Here is a 20,241-nt window from a genome sequence, read left to right on the forward strand (position 1 = left end):
AGACACAGGAAGTAAAAACATGGTTTATTCATAGCCTCCCTCTGTTACTAGCTAGCCTGCCTGGGGTTTGGCTTGCAGATCCTTCTCACCATTTATTTAGGACTTCTCTGTGGTCCAGTATCAGGCACAGGTTTGGATTTGGGGTTTGGGGTTTTTTTATTGTATTTTTAATTTACAAGGATGACCATGTGCATAACATTCTTTTTAAGTTCAAGCACATAATTAAAATTTCCATGTGATAGTTCCTCTTGTCAGCCCCCTTTTCTTCTTTGGAATCCACCATATTTATTGTTTTAGTGTGACTTTCTAGTACTTTTTCCCTCATGAATATCTATATATCTATATTCCCTACCCTGGGAAAACAGATAGTTTTTACATAAGTCTAACATAATATTAAGACATGTCATTAATATAAGTCTTCCATAATTTTAGGAGATGTCATTATTTACATACGAGTTCCCAGGACATCTTAATTTATCAGGCCCCTAACACCTTCCCAGCAGCCTTTGCTCTTGTTTTCATGTTCATACCCACACCTTGGACCTCCCTGTCAGTATCCATCTTTATTTTTAAATCTCTCAGACTCTCAATTTCTATTACATGTGTTCTGACCGTAGAGCAAGACTTCTGGTTCTTTGGGCGTTCTGTTTTGCCAGTTTGATAGCATTCATTTGGCCTTACTTCCCTATCTAGCCTGGATCTGTTGTTAGTAAATGAACTAATTTCTAATTACTGCCCTCAGCTTCCATAAATCACAACCATTAGCACTACTTCCTCCATTCCTTTACCAAGATAGGGGATGCTGAAAAAGATACTTATTTTGAAACAAAGAATAACCCCTGTCTAGTAACCATGCTGGTTATAATTTATTATACTTAACAAAATTCTGCCAGTTTTATGCTGTATTTGAAATGATCAATATTACAGATTATTTATTTTCTTTGTTTTTAGAAATTTGCTCAGTGACCTGTGTATAGATAGATGTCTTTGTTAAAAATTTTAAAAATTAATTGTGGTATTTCTTGAACAACTTTTGTTTTTGTTTTTTTACTGTATAGGTTCTAATATTCTCCTGGCTAGAATGGCAACCAGAAAAGCAAAGCCAGATGGCCAGTACCACCTAAAACCAGAAGAAGTCGATGATTTTATCAGAAGCCAGCTAGTTACTAATCTACCAGGTAAATACAAATCTTCAGGCCCTTCCTCTGGTAGGCTGCCTTTCTTTTCTTCAGCATCCCTTTGTCTTCAAAAACCAGTTCTGTTCACCCAAAATTGTATGGTTTTCATGTGTTTAAATTATTGGCCATTATAAAATCCCCAGATTCTTAATTTAGAACATTTCAGGTATACAAAATGTCAGCCTTCTCTGTTGTCCCTGTCCTGAAGGAGGCATTGTAATCCATAGTTTCTCAAAGTATGTTCTACAGGGTACAAGCTGTTCTTTAAAAAAGGATTTCACATATGTAAGGGAACTTTCACAGGCATAGGCCTACACAATAAAAGTTCTGAGAATTCTTACAATAAAGAAACCAATTTGTTAAAAACTAGTAATCTCCCAAAGATATTTGAAGATGGATTTGTGATACCTGTTAATACTTTGTGGAACATGATTTGAGGAAATTTTGCTCTCTACCCTATAACCAGTATAAATTTGATTTTGACACACCTTGCTTCTTTATCTCCACAAGCTCTGTTTAGCCCTAAATATTTATTATTTATTAGCACAGTATGCTTCACACAGTAATAGACTTATTGTAGCTACATAAGAAGGAAAAACATACTAGTTAAGTTTGTTTTAGGGAACTCCACAGAATGATTATATGTTAAGCTAACAAATAATTACTTAATGAGATCTAGTTATCTAATGAAAGACTGGATTGTCCCCAACAACTGTTTAAGTACAATAGCAGTTTCTGTGTGTTCCTTGGATCTTTTCAAGGCCTTTCTCCGTGTATGTGTGCTTTTAATTTAAGGACCTTTTCTATCTGTTCTGGGTTTGTGCACTCAGTCTGTGGTTTCCATCTTTTTATTCTCACAGAAATATCATGAGCGTGTACATAAAGATCTTTGCTGTTCTGATATGGTAGCCCTAGCCAACGGAAGCTTAGGTACACTAATTAAAGTTACATAAAGCTAAGATCTAGTTTCTCAGTTGTACTAGCCACATATCAGTGCTCAGTAGCCACCTGTGGCAGGTGCCTATTAGATTGAACAGCACACGTATAGAACGTTTCCACTATCACAGACATTTCTGTTAGATAGCGCTCATGCAGTTGTGAAAGCTTTATTCTGAAACTTGACTCTCCTAGGGCTCTGTTGGGCTGTCAACTTCTGGGTGCCAAGGAAGGGACATTGCTGGCCCTTTCTAACCTAAAGTAATTGTTCTCATTCAAGTACAGATACTGAGTCTGTCCCAGTGACTTGCCCAGGAGCTTCCACATCTTTGATTTTTCTTCTACCTTTCTCTGAGACTTGGTTCTAAGTTAGCATATTGTCTTTCAGTTTGCCTCTCTAGGTAATTGCACTCAATGTGAGCCTCAAGACCCTGTTACTTTCTCCTTAGCCATGCCTCTGTTTCTTACAAACACTTATATGATGCAGTCAATTAAACTAGCTGTCCTCTCAGGGTTTTACTGCTGATTCCAACCTTACCTTTTCCACCCCACTCAAGGTGATAGGGGTTAGAGGTTGACCCACCCCCATGCTTGCCTCCCACACTGGACTTCAGGCCCATCCTGTGGCATTAGATGAGGTTGCAATGGAGACAATCTTTTCTTCTCCCCTACAGGGATGGCCAATTTGGTGGTTTAATACAATGGCCTTTCTTTTGTTCCGGTCAGTGAATAACAATTTTGTTCAGTATACTTAGGACAAAACACTGTAAGTGTTCCATGGCCCCACCCTAATACACACACACAAAAAAAATCCAGGATTATTATTGCCTCTTGCTGATTTGCTAGTCACTGAGAACAGATTGGCTCCCAGATATGTAAGGGAAAGATCGTGGTTACATTTCAAGGAAGCAAGGCAACAGCGAGAAGGAAAAAAATAGAAATAAAAAGCCTTCCCTGAACATGACTAGGAAAACTGTCCATCTTGCCTGTCTGACTTTGGCAAACATGGTATATGATGTGTTCATTTCCTTGTGTTTCTCCTCCCTACCTTGAAAAGTCGTCAAAGGTTTCACTTAGAGTTTTACCTTTTTGTGAATGGTGTACCTCTGGAGGATTTTTTGTTGTTGTTAATTCAGACTCCTGTATTCCCACTTGTTCTCCATTCTGACTTGGACTATAAAATAGCACAGATGGGAGGCAGCACCCTTAACATCGTTTAGGGAATAAATTCTCTTGGTTTAAACTTGTCCAGCCCACTCCCATGGCCATAAGTCCTTTTTCGAGCTTGACAACCTCCTAACCTTGGGGCATACAGAACTGCTTCAAGAGGTTCTTCTGGCAGAAATTAGACTGGAGTGGTTGTTCCTTCTACTGAAAACACTCAGCAGATAAGAGCCAGAATTAACAGTAATGACCAGAAGATGTCAGACTTCATTCTGAGCTCTCTGATAAAATCTTGCAGAAGACCAGAACACAGCCTTTTCCTTACTGATGAAAAGTATTGATTTGATAGTTTGGAGGCCATTTTAATAAGAGTTTTAGTTTCTCTTAATTGCTCTTAAATACCTTTCTAGATTTGTATATTTTTGTTAAGCTTTCAGGCAAATTGAAAGCAACAGAACCCATCATCATCCTTTGCATGAGGCTCAAACTTCCTGATTTGAACAGTGTGACATAGGGACTACTGAATGCTGGCCCACCTGTGGAAGGGTGATACCTTTTTAGGAAGATCATCTTTGTTGATAAAAGAAATGAGTTTCTGAAAAAGACTTCCGCCAAGATGGAGGCATAGGTGGAAACACTGTGCCTTTTCCCACAACCAAGTTTGAACACAACAAAGGTTTGGAGAACTAGGACACACCCAAAGACTAGAAAACGGAATTATACAGACGTACGACAACTACGAACCGTTCAGCGGGGACGGTAAGAGAGGCAGAGCCAGCAGCGGAGCTGGGTCGGGCAGGACAGATCCCCCGACCGAGGCGTGCAGGCAGCCCGGAACCAGTCAGGGTGTGGGGCAGACTGACCGCGGTCGCACATTCACCCACAGTAAGACGGACCACACAGGCCCCAGGGGGCGAACCCAGTGGTGGAGGGCTGACGGCGGTGGCACACTCACGTGCAGTGGAACGAAACACTTGGGCCTGGTGACGGTGGTGGCTGTGGCGCCCGGGCCACGGTGGCAGGCGACAGACGGGAAGCCATTGTCCCTCTTTGACCCCACCCCCACATACAACATCACAACCCAGCGACTTAGTTGCCCTGTTCTAGTGAACACTTTAGGGCTCCGATCCTGCTACTGAACAGGCACGAACAGCCCAAAAGATGGCGCAAGAAGAACTCGAAGTCCCAGAGCCAATAACTCTCAGTGACCGAGACATTGCCAGCCTCTCAGAAGCACAATTCAAGACACTGTTTATCAGGATGCTCACAGAACTGGTTGATTATAGTCACAAATTGGAAGAACATATGAAGGCTAAACTAATTGAAATGAAGGGAGATACACAGGAAACCACTAGCGATGGAAAGGAACCTGGGACTCAAATCAATGGAATGGACCAGAAGGCAGAACGAAAAATCCAACCAGAAAGGAATGAAGAAATGAGAATTCAAAAAAATGAGGAGAGGCTTAGGAACCTCCAGGACATCTTTAAACGTTCCAACATCCGGATTATAGGGGTACCAGAAGGGGGAAAGAAACAGCCACGAGTGGAAAACTTATTTGAACAAATAATAAAGGAGAACTTCCCCAGTCTGGCAAAGGAAATAGACTTCCAGGAAATCCAGGAAGCTCAGAGAGTGCCAAAGAAGTTGGACCCAAGAAGGAACACACCAAGGCACATCATAATGACATTAGCCAAGACCAAAATGAAGGAGAGAATCCTAGAAGCAGCAAGGGATAAGGGGACAGTCACCTACAAAGGAGTACCCATCAGACTGTCAGCGGATTTCTCAAAAGAGACCTTACAGGCAAGAAGGGGCTGGAAAGAAGTATTCCAAGTCATGAAATCCAAAGACCTACAGTCCAGATTGCTTTATCCAGCAAAACTTTCATTTAAAATGGAAGGACAGATAGAGTGCTTCTCAGATAAGACCAAGTTCAAGGAGTTCATCATCACCAAGCCCTTATTATATGAAATGCTAAAAGGACTTATATAAGAAAAAGAAGATGAAAAATATTAACAGTGAAAGGACAGCAAACTCACAGTTATTAACAACCACGCCTAAAACAAAAGCAAACCAAGAGGACAGCTAGATCAGGAGTGGAACCATAGAAATGAAGAACACATGGAGGGTTAGCAGCAGGGGAGTGGGAGGGGGAGAATGGGGGAGAAAGTACAGAAAATAGCATAGATGGTAGGTAGAAAATAGGGGGGAGGGCAAGAATAGTGGGGGAAATATAGAATCTAAAGAACTTGAGACACATGGTTATAAACTAAGGGGGGGAGAATGGTGGGGGAGGGAGTGTTCGGGTGGAGGGGAATGAAGGGGGGGAATAGAACAACTGTAATGGTATAATCAAGAAAATATATTTTTAAAAAACAAAAATAAAAAAATCTTTTTAAAGTTAAAAAAAAAAAGAAATGAGTTTCTGCCCTCCAGCCCCCTAATGCCACTTGGTTTGCTTAGGAACCTTCATCCCCAAGGTCATTGGTACCACTTTGTCCAGTAACATTTTCGGATTCAGGTCTGTGTCGATAAGTTCTTATTGTACTTCTCATTTAAAGAAAATGTCGTTGCAACTAATGTTGTAAACTTTAGCCACTACCAAAATCACAGAGGAATCTTAACATTCATGAGTTTCCTTATATGTCTGTAAGTCATCCTATAGTTTAATTAGTTGATTTTTTGTGAATAAGGTAGAAATTTTGGTATTACTAGTAATAAATAAAAATTGCATTCTTGCCCTGGCCAGGTGGCTCAGTTGGTTGGAGCATCATCTCATACACCAAAAGGTTATGGGTTTGACACCTGGTCAAGGCACATACCGTGGGAGTAGGTTGGGAGTAGGATCCCCAGTCAGGATGCATATGGGAGTCAGCTGATCAGTGTTTCTCTTTCTCTCTCCCCCTTCCTCTAAGATCAATAAACATATCTCCAGATGTCATGTTAAAAAAATCACATTCTTTTGAGACCTTACATAATGTATATTTGAGAAGTTTTGGTTCACCTATATGTGGAACCCAAATTGAGAAGCTTCTAGAAATTACTAGCATGATTTGTGTAAAAAGTTCTTTAATTTAGAAGCCTAGGACTCCTGGTCAAGATGGAGGAGTGGGTAGATATACTTTGCTTGCTCTCACAATCAAAAGAAGGACAACAACAAATTGTAAACAAAAAATGAGAACTGCCAGCAGATCAAACTGTGGAAGTCTGACAACCAAGGAGTTAAGAAGAAACATTCATCCAGATTGGTAGTAGGGGTGGAAGTTAACTCGTAACAGTGGCTGAAGGACCAGGCAAAGCTGTAATTGGCAGAGCTGGTGGTCCTACATTTGTGTGTGGATAAACCAATAAACCAGGAGGAACAACTGGGGAGTTAGAGAAACCACACAACCCAGGGTTCCAGTGCAGGGAAATAAAGCCTCAAAACCTCTGACTGAAAAACCCGTGGGGGGTTGAGGTGGCAGGAGAAACTCCCAGCATCATAGGAGAGTTTGTTGAAGAGACCCATAGGGTCCTAGAACGTACACAAACCCACCCATCCAGGAATCATCATCATTAGAGGGTCCCAGTTTGCTTGTGACTGGGTGAGTAGTGGAGAAAGTGACCGTAAGCTGATGGAGAGCTGAGCAAGCTGCATTGTTCCCTCTCAGACCCCTCCCCCCACATAAAGCACCACAACACAGCCATGTGCATTGCCCCACCCTGTCAAATACCTATTCTAAGGCCCCACCCCTTATTACTTCACACGTGCCACCAAACAAAAAAAATATATGGCCCAAATGAATGAACAGATCAAACCTCCAGAAAAAATACAACTAAGGCACGAAGAGATAGCCAAGATAGCCAACCTGTCAGATGCACAGTTCAAAATGCTGGTAATCAGGATCCTCATAGAATTGGTTCAGTGTGGTCACAAAATAGAGGGGAAAAGTAAAGGCTATGAAAAGTGAAATAAAGGAAAATGTACAGGGAGTCAACAGTGACTGGAAGGAAACTGGGATTCAAATCAATGGTTTGGAGCAGAAAGAAGAAAGAAATATTCAACCAGAACAGAATGAAGAAGCAAGAATTTAAAAAATGAGAGCCTTAGGAACCTCTGGAAATATTTAAGCATTCTAATATCCAGATCATAGAGGCGTGAGAAGGAGAAGAGAAAGAGCAAGAAATTGAAAATGTATTTGAAAACATAATGAAGGAGAACTTCCCCAATCTGGCAAAGGAAATAGACTTCCAGGAAGTCCAGGAAGCTCAGAGTGTCCCAAAAATTTGGACCCAATAATTATTACATTACCCAAGATTAAAGATGAGAGAGTTTTAAAAGCAGCAAGAGCAAAGGAGACTGTTAGCTACAAAGGAGTTCCCGTAACACTGTCAGCTGATTTCTCAGAAGAGTCCTTGCAGGCAAGAAGGAACTGGCAAAAAGTATTCCAAGTCATGAAAGGCAAGGACCTACATCCAAGATGACTCTATCCAGCAAAGTTATTTAGAATGGAAGGGCAGATAAATCTGCTTCCCAGATAAGGTGAAGTTAAAGGAGTTCATCACCCAGCCCTTAACATATGAAATGTTAAAGGGACTTATCTAAGAAAATGAAGACCAAAAATATGAACAGCAAAATAACGGCAAACTCAGAACTATCAACTGAACCTGAAAAAACAAAAACAAAAATGAACTAAGCAAAAAACTAGAACAGGAACAGATTCACAGAATAGAGATCACATAGAGTTATTAGTGGGGAGGGGGAAGGGAGGAATAAGGGGGAAAAGTACAGGAAATAAGCATAAATGGTAGGTACAAAATAGGCAGAGGTTAAGGATAGTATGGCAACCTAGATGCCCATCGGTAAATGACTGGATCAAAAAGCTATGGTACATTTACACAATGGAATTCTATGCCGCAGAAAGGAAGAAGGAGTTCCTACCCTTTGCAACACCATGGATGGAACTGGAAAGCATTATGCTGAGTGAAATAAGCCAGGCGGTGAAAGACAAATACCATATGATATCACAGTTCACAGGAATCTAAACAACAAAATAAACAAGCAAGCAAAATATGACCAAAGACACCTAAATACAGAACAGGCTGACAGGGTCCAGAGGGGAGAGGGGAGGGAATCATAGGGGAAAAGGAGGATGAACTCACATGAACAAGTATAAAGGACACGTGGACAATAACTAAGGGTGGGGGGTGGAAATGGAGGGAGGTGGGGAGCACTGGGTTGGGGGCAGGCAGGGCTGGGAATATAAGACAGCTGTACTTGAACAAGAATTAAATTTAAAAAATTATAAAAAGAAAGAAAAAAAAGAATAGTATGGCAAATGGAGAAGCCAAAGAACATATGTGTATGATTCATGGACTGAACTAAGGTGGGGGAATGATGGTGAGAGGCAGGGTACAGGGTGAGGGTAATAAAGGGGAGGAAAAATGGGACAACTGTAACAGCATAATCAATAAAATACATTTTTAAAAATTCGTTAATGAGATGCTTCAGTTATATTAAAAATTTAAGGATGATTATTTAAATTAATTTAATATTTTAATTGTGGAATTTGTTTAATACTTGAATATTAAAGTTAATCTGAATTAATAATTTCATATTGATAAAGAATTTTTCATAGTTTATGTGTGGAACTAAAGAACTCAATATATTCCCTTTCCTAGGAGTTGGACGGTCGATGGAATCCAAACTGGCATCTTTGGGAATTAAAACTTGTGGAGACTTGCAATATATGACCATGACAAAACTTCAGAAAGAATTTGGTCCCAAAACAGGTCAAATGCTTTATAGGTTCTGCCGTGGTTTGGATGATAGACCAGTTCGGACTGAGAAGGAAAGAAAATCTATTTCAGCTGAGATCAACTATGGAATAAGGTTTACCCAGGTACTGATTTCTCACTGGGCGTTGCCTCTTGGTGCTTGACATAAAGTCATAAAACTTGCTATTCCTAGAACTTGCAGAATCATTTTTTAAGTGAAGATTCTCAGTAAGATAGTGAATGATGTGCATGTTAATATTGAAGTTGTTAGTTTATATAGGACATAACATGGAAGTTTTTCTATGTATATGTTTCCATAGCCCAAAGAAGCAGAAGCTTTTCTTACGAATCTTTCACAAGAAATTCAAAGACGACTTGAAGCTGCTGGCATGAAGGGTAAACGCCTGACTCTCAAAATAATGGTACGAAAGCCAGGGGCCCCTGTAGAAACTGCAAAATTTGGAGGCCATGGAATTTGTGATCACATCACCAGGTAAACTTATCTTAAAAATAATATTAGGTATTACTATTTCAGCACAGGTTATTACAATTATAGAAAACCAAAGAAACATATAAATAAAGATTTGTAAACACTGATATTATTTGATATTCTGTAGAGCCAGGCCTCAGCCTAAGGCCATTTCAAGTATGTTAATGTGGTCAGGTTCAGTCAGTCACGTGATCTTGTAGCAGTAGGTCAGCCTGTCAAACTGATCACGTTCCTGACCTTTGGCAGACTATCCTGGAATTTTTCAGGGTGTTGACTTAGGTGCATGGACACAAAGAGAAGGAAAGGCCTGCCACCTGCTGATGCTTGCACTGGCTCCCAGTGCCCACCGCATCATGAAAGAGACATGAGACAGATTCACACGGACTACCGAGTCCTGTGGAGGAAAAGGGTCGGTGTGGCTACTCCCTCAAGGGGAGAGTGCCTCTGAGTGGCCTGGCAACTCTCAGTGGGAGAGTGCACTGACCCTTGCCTACACAAGCTTTTACTGGTTTTTTTTGCACAGGAGAGGTACAGCTTATTAATCGTTGTCAGGCAGTAAAGAGTAGATAGTATACAAAGAATCATTATGGCTTCTTCTATGTCAGGGTCTATCAGCTAAAAGGCTACAGAACTTTGGGAAAACACTCTTTTCTGCCCGGGCCTTATCATTTAACTAAAAGCATTCTTTTTTAAAAAATATATTTTATTGATTATACCATTGCAGTTGTTCTATTCCCCCCCTTCATTCCTCTCCACCCTGCACACCCCCTTCCCCACCATTCTCCACCTTTAGTTTATGACCACGTGTCTCAAGTTCTTTAGATTCTGTATTTCCCCTACTATTCTTGCCCTCCCCCTTATCCATTTTCTACCTACTGTCTGTGCTATTTTCTGTACCTTCTCCCCCCTTCTCCTCCTCCCACTCCCCTGTTGCTAACCCTCCATGTGTTCATTTCTATGGTTCCACTCCTGATCTAGCTGTCCTCTTGGTTTGCCTTGTTTTAGGTCTGGTTGTTAATAACTGTGAGTTTGCTGTTCATTCACTGTTCATATTTTTTATCTTCTTTTTCTTATATAAGTCCCTTTAACATTTCATATAATAAGGGCTTGGTGATAATGAACTCCTTGAATTTGATCTTATCTGAGAAGCACTTTATCTGTCCTTCCATTCTAAATGAAAGCTTTGCTGGGTAGAGCAATCTTGGCTGTAGGTCTTTGGATTTCATGACTTGGAATACTTCCTTCCAGCTCCTTGCCTGTAAGGTCTCTTTTGAGAAATCCGCTGACAGTCTGATGGGAACTCCTTTGTAGGTGACTGTCCCCTTATCTCTTGCTGCTTCTAGGATTCTCTCCTTCATTTTCATCTTGGCTAATGTAATTGATGTGCCTCTCGATGTGTTCCTTCTTGGGTCCAACTTGTTTGGGACTCTCTGAGCTTCCTGGGTTTCCTGGAAGTCTATTTCCTTTGCCAGACTGGGGAAGTTCTCTTTTATTATTTGTTCAAACAAGTTTTGCCTGGGTCGGGGGATATTTCCTGTCTGACCCTGTTCCGCTGCTGGCTCCGCCCCTCTTACCGGTCCTGGTTGAACAATTTGTTTTCTTCGGACTTCTGTATAGTTCAGTTTTCTGTTCTTTGGCTGCCTCTTTGTTTACTAAACCTTTGTTGTATTCAAACTTGGTTGTGGGAGAAGGCACAGTGTTTCCACTTACACCTCCATGTTGGCAGAAGTCCTAACTAAAAGCATTCTTATCAAAGCAGGCTTTACAGGATTGTTAGGAATTCTTGCTTATGCCAGATCACCTCAGATCCTGCTCCAGCTGGCAAACAGCTGCACTGCCTTCCCCATCACATGTTTTCAGGCTTAAGTGGATTAGAGCCAGGAAGCGCTTCTCCCAGAGGACATGAAGACTAGGCTATGTCAGAATAGCCGGGGGCCAAGGGTCCATCACTCCCTCTTTGTTGCATCCCCCTGAGTCCTTCCATGATGGCCTCCCAAGTGATCGTGTCTGGGTTAGGTTACCCCTCCTCTAAGGGGTCTTGCCCATCTCTGACTATCCGACCATGCATTGGGGGTGGGGGAGTGAGTAGAGGCAGCCTTTGCTACCAGAGACCAGCTTTGTCTCCTTGTGGCTCGCATTCTGGAGGTCGCTCACTCAGCCTTAACCAAGGGAGGCGGTTACAATTCCTGAAACCAGGCAGAGTGGTTCCCAACAACCTGCCCCTACAAAGATGGTTGTGGACTTGGTGGAAGGGACCCGTTGGGAAATTTTAATATAGTAATTTAATAAATGATTTGAATGATACATTTGCTTCATTTAAGAAGGTCTAATTTCTGTTTGTGAAAAAATTATCATTGTAGTCTCTGAAAACTGTTAGAACACATTTAAAAATCCCGTTTTTTTTTATTGGAGGGCAACAAATACAAAACTTCAGTTAAGAATTGTGACCAATGTGAAAATACTTAGTTTTGCACACCATTTTATAGCACACTTGTACCCTGAATTGTATCTCTTGGTCAACCAAAGCTTTGAGACTTTGACCCCAAAAGCCACACATAAGGAAAGGAAAGCTCATGTCGACTATATGGATCACATATTCACATATTGATAGTGATGTTGCTAAGAGTAATGAGATGATGTCAATCACAGAAAACTTCTAACTTTATCATTAATCCCTTTGTTTACCAGAAAAACAGAAATTATAAATTATACATTAAACGGCATAACTTAATAAAATACATTTTTATGCAGTTGATAATCTTGAACTGTATTTTAATGAACATTTGCTGTATCCCTCTTTCAAGTGGTAGTTTGTTAAATATAGTGATAGTGGTCATTTCTATAGTAAGTTATTAGGACCTTACTCTGTATGTAATTCTCTTTAAACATGGTTTTTATGGGAGAATCAGGTCCAGTTTATAATATTATTACCTTTTCTGGTATTGTAACCTGGAGCTTTATTTGTTCAAGATACATGGAAAGAATCATCCAAAAATGAAATAATTTTCCTGTGGAAGCAATTATTGGTAGCAATAATTATTGGTAGCAACCTGGTAGCAATTAGAATTTCCTTTTGCCATGTATGCGATTTGAAATATCTTATAGTTATCTAGCATTGTACGTTGTGGTGCATTCAGCAGTACTCAGGAGCTTACTCTGTCTAATCTTAGTAAGAAAATCAGCCTTTATGTCATCTTGTTTGGAAAAATCCAGGTCGTTTAGAAATCTAATTACATTTAAAAAACTGGGGTTTATTACACTTTATTCCCCCTACCTGAGGATAATATAATATTTATTCAGCCTTTTTATCTGCACGTGTATGTTTACTGTTGTTGGTGTATTTCTTTCTTTTTTGTCCTGAACTTAAAAAAAAGTTTTAGTATGAAAATTTTAAATGTATAACACAAAACTAGAAAGAATAGTATAATGAACTCCTATGTATTCCATCACCTGATTTCCACAGGGCCTGTTTGCTACCCATGCAGCATCTTCCCCTTGCCCCGGTGTTTCTGACGCACATCTCAGCTTCTGTATCATTTCTTCCAGTGTTTCAGTGTTTACCTGAGACAAGATAGGGGCTCTTTGTTTAATGAACACAAGTAATAAAATACACATTTTGCCGTGCCTTTAAAATGCTAACTTTGGATGACACACAATGCAAATGGAGCACATGAGTAATTGAAACAGGTATCATTTTATAAATGTTACCAAGATGTAGATAGACTGTAAGCCATTATCTTACACCTACTGTGGTGATGGTATTATGACTGCGTAAGAAATGCTGTGGGTGAGGGGTCATGAAATATACAATACTGATCCCATCTCCTCTAATTCAAAGGTTGACAAACTACTTCCTGTGGGCCAAAGGCAGCCTATAGCTTGTTCTTACATTATTGGTGTGAAGGAAGGATGATTTTTATATACAAGCTTGTGAAAAATGAAAAATGTGGAAGAGAACACTAGCAATGGGCACAAGTCATTTACTACCTGGCCCTTTACAGAACAGTTTGTGGATTCCTTCTGTTAGTCTCACTACAACACTGTATTTCACCATGTGTAATGCGCTCCTGTGTATATGGCACACCACGTTTTTGGCCCAAACTTTCAGGAAAAAAGTATTTTGTTTTAATTTTTCCATTCATTTTTTATTTGTTTATATCTAGATACTTGTTTTTTTCTATTATAAAGGAATTTTAGCATTTATTTTTGAATATATTATAGTACAAGAAATTTTATGTAACATAATTACAAAACACAAGAACAGATAACAGGGTGTTTCAGGTACTACCCATGTATAATGTGCACCCTTAAGTTTTCCCTCAAAAATTTGAGCGAGAAAGTGCATGTTATTCACAGCAAAATACGGTAATGTCCAATTGAGTAAATTAAGAACTGGTCTCTACATTCTGTATTTCTTCAATTTCTGTACTTGGCCTTAACCAAAAGCTACATTGCAATCATGTGACTTACAGATTCCAATACATTATGGAATTGTAATAGAAATGACGGATTTTAAGTTGCATGTCAGAGCTACATGTAGATTGAGGTCTGGCTTCATTATCCATTTAGGAAAATTTTTCTTATAACACTTTTTTCCTTTTAGGAAAATAATTTTTCTTCCTTGGAGTTCTTTTGTTTTATAGGTGTTTTTAATTAGAAATATATGCATATATTTAATCATAGTAATGCATGTAATTGACAAGGTGTCACATACAATGCTTTAAGTCCTCTGCACTCCTCCCCAGGTCCAAGTACCATTTTTTTCAACTTTTTTAGTGGTTTCTTCTGGTATTTAGCTCCATATTTTTAGATATGTACTTAAACTGCTATTTCTAGCTTACTTCAGTTTTACAAAATGTTTACTGACTGTTCGTTGTAGATAAGGATTTATTACTGATCACTGTTTTCCCTGTATGCATGTATCATTGCCCCTAATAAAGTCATTGGGTTTTTTGGTTCATTCAGTGTCTAGGGTAACATTGTTATAACCATAAAAATACTGTACAAGTCTGATCCATGTAGTCCACTGTGATTATATTTCCTCTCCTGCATCTTGTTTTGCTTCTTTGCTTTTGTGAGAATTTATAAGAGGTTATCCCTAAACTCCTTCCCCGTACATTTCAATACATCAGGAATCTATTGGTTCAATCTTTTTACTTGGGGACCTCTCTCGGAGTCCCCCAGGCTGCTACTCTAGCCTGAATCAGTTATTTTAAGACCTCCTGCAAAGCCTTCTCTGATCTGTGTTGGACCCCTGCTTTCCTCCTCCTCCTCCTCCTGGTACCTTACTGAGAATGTATATCTGTACATCTCTTTGAACCTGTGTGACTGTCCTGGGGCTCTGTGGTTTTGCTGACTTAAAGGTTATAATTATCAGTTATAAGTTAGTAATCATTTTCCTTCGACCATTCAGAGGCTGTTTTCATCAGTTTTTCAGGATTGCCTTTGAGAAGTTCAGTGCTCCTCTGGTTGCCTGTTGTTACAGGGCCTGTCCTTTTCCTCTGGAACTTGCAGCACCTGTGTCTCGGGGTTCTGGAGTTTTATTGTCTACTCTCTGTCTTTGTGCCAGGTACTTTGTCAGTATTACATTTTTGTCTCTAGTAACATTTTAAATCTGAGTGTTTGGTTTTGTTCTTTGCATATTTAAATATTTAAAGTATCTCTTATTTCAGATTGCAGTATTATCTCTTTTGTAACTCTTATATTCTTTTATTCCCAGTGTGAGTCTATTTCTCCAAGTTTCTTTTTTCCCATTTTGGTTGCTGTTGTATTAAAGGTTTTCTTCAAGTATCTGTCTGATAGTTCTTGGTGATCTCTTCAGATATGAACTGTTTGGATCCTCTGCTTCTTAGTGCGATATGTAGAACAGTGAGTTTCACCGTAGGTGAGTGGTTGGAAGAGCATGCTGTTGGATTACAACAACACACTGGTAGTATCTGTGGTCTTTTCTCTTAGGTTTAAGGGTTTCCCTAGTCTGGAATCCTCTCGTCTCTTGCCTAGGGGGTGGGTGAGAAGATAGAAGGATTGCAGCTGGCATTCTGGTTCCTCAGTAGGAAAGAGGGTCTAGAAGGGGAAGGGTGTGTGAGTTTTGTGAGGGAGGTGCCTCATTTCTCCCTTAGCCATGAGTAGTATCTGCACCTCCTCCGTGGGTGCTAAGTCTTCCAAAGAAGAGGAGGAATCTCGTGTACATCCTCCACATCATTCCCCATCCTTTCGTACGTACCTGATACCTCTAATTACTGAGCTTTTTGGAGGTTCTGTTGTATAACAAGGCTTGCTTGGCCTGGGGCCTTTCTTTAGGATCTCAGCAGGCATTTGACAGCTTACTGTTCACTGGTTTGCTTTCAGTATTCTAAAGTATGGTTAATATTTTTATTTTCATATCTTTTCCTCTTCCATTTCTAGTTTTTAAGAGATTATACCTTTTGTTTTTTTGATACATTTTATTGATTATGCTATTACAGTTGTCCCAATTTTTCCCCCTTTGTCCCCTTTCACCCAGAATCCCACATTCCGTCTGGCTATTCCCCCCCTTAGTTCACATCCATGAATCATACATATAAGCTCTATGACTATTCCATTTCCTATACTGTTCTTAACATCCCCTTGTCTATTTTGTATGTACCAGTTTGTTCTTCTTAATCCCTCTACCTTCTCCCCTCCTCCCCCTCCCATCTGGTAACCTTGCAAACGATCTCCATATCTAAGACTTTGTTTCTGCTTGTTTGCTTAGTTTTCTAGATTCAATTATTAATAGTTGCAAATTTATTGCCATTTTAATGTTTATAGTTTTGATCTTCTTTTTCTTAAATAAGTTCCCCTGACTTTCATGTAATAATAGCTTGGCTAATGATGAACTCCTTTAGCTTTTCCTTGTCTAGGAAGCACTTTATCTGCCCTTCCATTCTAAATGATAGCTTTGTTGGATAGATCTACCTTGGATGTAGATCCTTGCTTTTCATCACTTTGAATACTTCTTGCCAACCCCTTCTTGCCTGCAAGGTTTCTTTTGAGAAATCAACTGACAGTCTTATGGGAACTCCTTTGTAAGTAACTCTTCTCTCTCTCTCTCTCTTTTTCTTTTTTTGCTGCTTTTAAGATTCTCTCTTTAACCTTTGGCATTTTAATTATGATTTGTGTCTTGGTGTGTATCTCTTTGAGTCCAACATTTTTGGGGCTCTCTGTGCTTCCTGGACTTGTATGTCTATTTGCTTCACCAAATAGGGAAAGTTTTCTTTCATTATATTTTCAGACGAGATCGGGCGTGATCAGGGTGGTATGGCCATAGACTCTTTCATTATATTTTCAAATAAGCTTTCTATTTCTTGCTCTTTCTCTTTGTCTTTCAGCGCCCCTGTTAATGTTGATATATTTGAAGTTGTCCCAGAGGCTCCTTAGCCTATCCTTGTTTTTTTGGATTCTTTTTCCTTCTTATGTTCTGATTAAATATTTTTTTCTTCCTTATGTTCCAAATCATTGATTTGATTCTCAGCTTCATACCCTCCACTGTTAATTTTTCTCTATTCTACCTAGTGTAACCTTCATTTCTACTTGGGTCTTTTTTTATGCTGTTAAAGTACACATTGAGTTCCTTGAGCATCCTAATAACTAATGTTTTGAACCCTGCATCTGATAGATTGCTTATCTTCATTTTGTTTAGTTTTTTTTTTATGGAGTTTTGTTTTATTCTTTCATTTGGGCCATATTTCTTTGTGTCTTCATTTTTGCAGCCTCTTTGTGTTTGTTTTTATGCATTAGATAGAGCTGCTTTGACTTCATGTCTTAGTAGCGTGGCCTATTGTAGAAAAGCTCACAGGTAAGTTGGATGGGGAGGAGCCTTAGGTAATCATCAGGGTGGGGCAACCCTTATGAACCAGATTGATGGAATCTCTGATATGGTGTCACCAGTCTGTGGCTCTGTGTGGGGTAGGGCAGAAAGAAAGAGGACTGGCATCAGAAAGGGGACAATGCCAGTGCGTGGCCTCTGGAGTTTTGACTGAGAGGAAGTTGTACCCCGGCACTCACCCTGATGCAAGACAGTTCATCTTCTCCATGTATGCTGCTGGTGCCCAGAGGGAATGAAGTCTGTGTCAGTCCCAAGTCTGTTGCAGGCCCTTTAAGTGGAGACTCCTAAGAATCCCACAGTTTCTTCCACTGCCCCACTCCCTCACTGGTGTGTCTACAGCCAGAAGTTATAGGGACTTATCTTCCTAGCTCTGGAACCCTGGGCTGGGTGGGGTGGTGTGGGGCTGGGATCCCTCGCTCCTGAGGTATTCCTCCCAATTTTGATCCCCTACTCGTGGGTATGGGACTGCTTGTTCGCATCTCCAGGTCTCTGCCCCTCCTACCAGTCTGGCTGAACTTCCATACAGCTCGATTTTCTGACGATTCTGGATAATAGTTGTTTTGTAGTGTACCTGTAATTTTTGCTGTGGTTGTGCAAGGAGACAAGCCCCATTTACCTATCCCTCCATCTTGATGGGAAATCCAAATTTATACCTTCTAAAAATAATTTCAAGTCATTTTAGTGGTGGTTTGGAAAGAAATTAAGATAAACACATGTTTAATCCACTAAGGTCCATTAAAAATTATACTTTTAACTTATTTATCTGTGCTTTTATCTGTATTTATCTACATGAAATACTATGTTTTTATATTTATGTGAAATAAATTGAAGGTGATTATTAGGTAACAAATCAGTAGAGATTATTTTTCCCTATGGTTCCTTAAAGAAACAGGCCCTTTTTACAGATGAATACATAATGGTCTCATGGCATTGAAATAAACACAGTACATTTAGTTGTGGTGGACCTCCTTCAGGAGTCCTGGATTACCTAAGAATTTTATATTCTGATCTCCCTGAGTTTGGTCAGGGTATCACCATGTACCCTTTGTCACAGCTGCCCACGCATTGCTTCATTGGTTTATAGAGCATCTGAGGGAAAGTGGGATTGTGTGAGCAGCCTTACCTCAAATATAACAAAATGAGTCAAGAACCAAAGTCCAAGGGATTCATCTTTAAGAGTAATAGTACCTCAATATATGCATAATCCTTCTTGGAACCTGAAACGTCTCTTGGAATCTAAAACAGTGTACTTACCGTTCATGCTTTGGTTGCAATGTAGTATGCTTATATTTGTACATGCATTAATTAAAGTAATTTTTTTTAAGTTCCAACTTATTTTTAGTTAGGCAGGTCTTTATTAGTTTTCATCTTAAAGTCCCAGTACTCCGTGTGATTTTTCTTTTCCCCTTGCTGCCAGTGTAATTATTTTATTTGACATCTTTGAGAAAAGACTGTGTCATTCATTTGTAGGGGTTATATTTAGTACTTAATTATTTATTTTTTTGTAGTTTTCTTTACAACTTTTCTGTGACTCTTTGAACAGTTCACTACTACTAAGGTAGTAGTAAATACATGTGGAATGCAGCTATTTTTACTTTTAAAAAGTTAATTCTACCACTTACAGGACCGTAACTCTTGACCAGGCAACAGATAGTGCAAAAATAATTGGAAAGGCTACACTAAACATGTTTCATACAATGAAGCTCAATATATCGGATATGAGAGGGGTGAGTATATCATGTTTTAAAATTCTGTAATTGTTTTTCATTTGATGTTTGATCTGAATATGGTCATGGTGGGGTGTAGGAGTTTATTTGCAGATTTCAACTTTTCTCATATAATACAAGCAGAATAGAGACTGAAAAACTTGTCTTTCTCATTTGACTCAATCTCCATATTTTTTAGAGAAGAGTCAGATTTGTTCTGAAATATGTTTGCTTTCTGCCTAGAATATTAATTTTATGTTTTGAGTTTTTATAGTACCTTTCTTTTAATTAACCAAGGACTCATTTTACATACATTATCTTGCTTCCTGTTCTCATTCCCCTGAAAACAGATAGGACTGGGAGGAGTGGAATCTATAAATCTTTGTACCTATCACATATTTTTTTAATCAGAAATTACTCTGATGTCTAATGAGGGTGCCCTCATTTAGAGGGCACCCTCATTAGTTTACCACAGGCTTATAAAGATGCCTTAAGAACAGATAGGTGAGGTGTCTCAAAAATGTGAAAATCTTCAGTTGTCTTCAAGATTGAACCTTGGTTGGTTCAGTCATGTGTGTGCACATGAGTGCAGGGTCATTACCGACTTGGTGTGGGTTTTGTGGAAGGATTAGAGAGTTCTGCCTGCCTAGTGTAGCTCAGTGGATTGAGCACGGGCCTGCAAACCAGAGGATCCTGGTTCGATTCCCAGTCAGGGCACATGCCTGGGTTGCAGGCCAGTTCCCAGGAGGGGACGCAAGAGAGGCAACCATACATTGATATTTCTCTCCCTCTCTCCTTCCCTTCCCGTCTAAAGATAAAGAAATAAAATCTTTTTAAAAAAGTTGTAAAGCAGCTGTGAGTGCTTCTCCCCACAGTGCTAAAGTTCTGTGTTGGTGCGAGGGTGGGGCAGGGGCGGCTGGCTGTACAGATGCCTGAAGGGTGTCTGTGGCCCATCATTGCCAGACCCATATTTTTATTATTATTTTATATGAAGTATGGTTGAAGGTAAACTATTCCTTATTTAACCTTTTTAAAATCTTATTTTAAAGACTTAGCTGGCTGTGTAGAAAGAACCTCAGTGGTATATAATACCTCACCTTTTTTGGATTTTCTAGTTTTGAAGAGATTACATTTCATTGAGTAGACCTAGATACTGAAGAC

At 39.6% G+C, this 20,241-nt stretch overlaps 1 protein-coding gene across 5 annotated transcripts in view; it reads left to right on the forward strand.

The window, feature by feature from the left end:
• The window catches only part of REV1 (REV1 DNA directed polymerase), a 113,001-nt gene that overhangs the window by 87,602 nt on the left and 5,158 nt on the right, over positions 1–20,241 (forward strand). For all 5 annotated transcript variants that reach the window (XM_037056783.1, XM_037056781.1, XM_037056782.1 and 2 more), the window contains 4 exons: positions 1,059–1,178; positions 8,943–9,163; positions 9,359–9,531; positions 18,999–19,101. In XM_037056783.1, coding sequence (XP_036912678.1) covers positions 1,059–1,178; positions 8,943–9,163; positions 9,359–9,531; positions 18,999–19,101 — 617 coding nt within the window. The remainder of the gene's footprint in view (positions 1–1,058; positions 1,179–8,942; positions 9,164–9,358; positions 9,532–18,998; positions 19,102–20,241) is intronic.

This window comes from Sturnira hondurensis, unplaced genomic scaffold (genome assembly GCF_014824575.4).
Source record: "Sturnira hondurensis isolate 20B ecotype Veracruz unplaced genomic scaffold, ASM1482457v3 Scaffold0009178, whole genome shotgun sequence".
NCBI lineage: Eukaryota > Metazoa > Chordata > Mammalia > Chiroptera > Phyllostomidae > Sturnira > Sturnira hondurensis.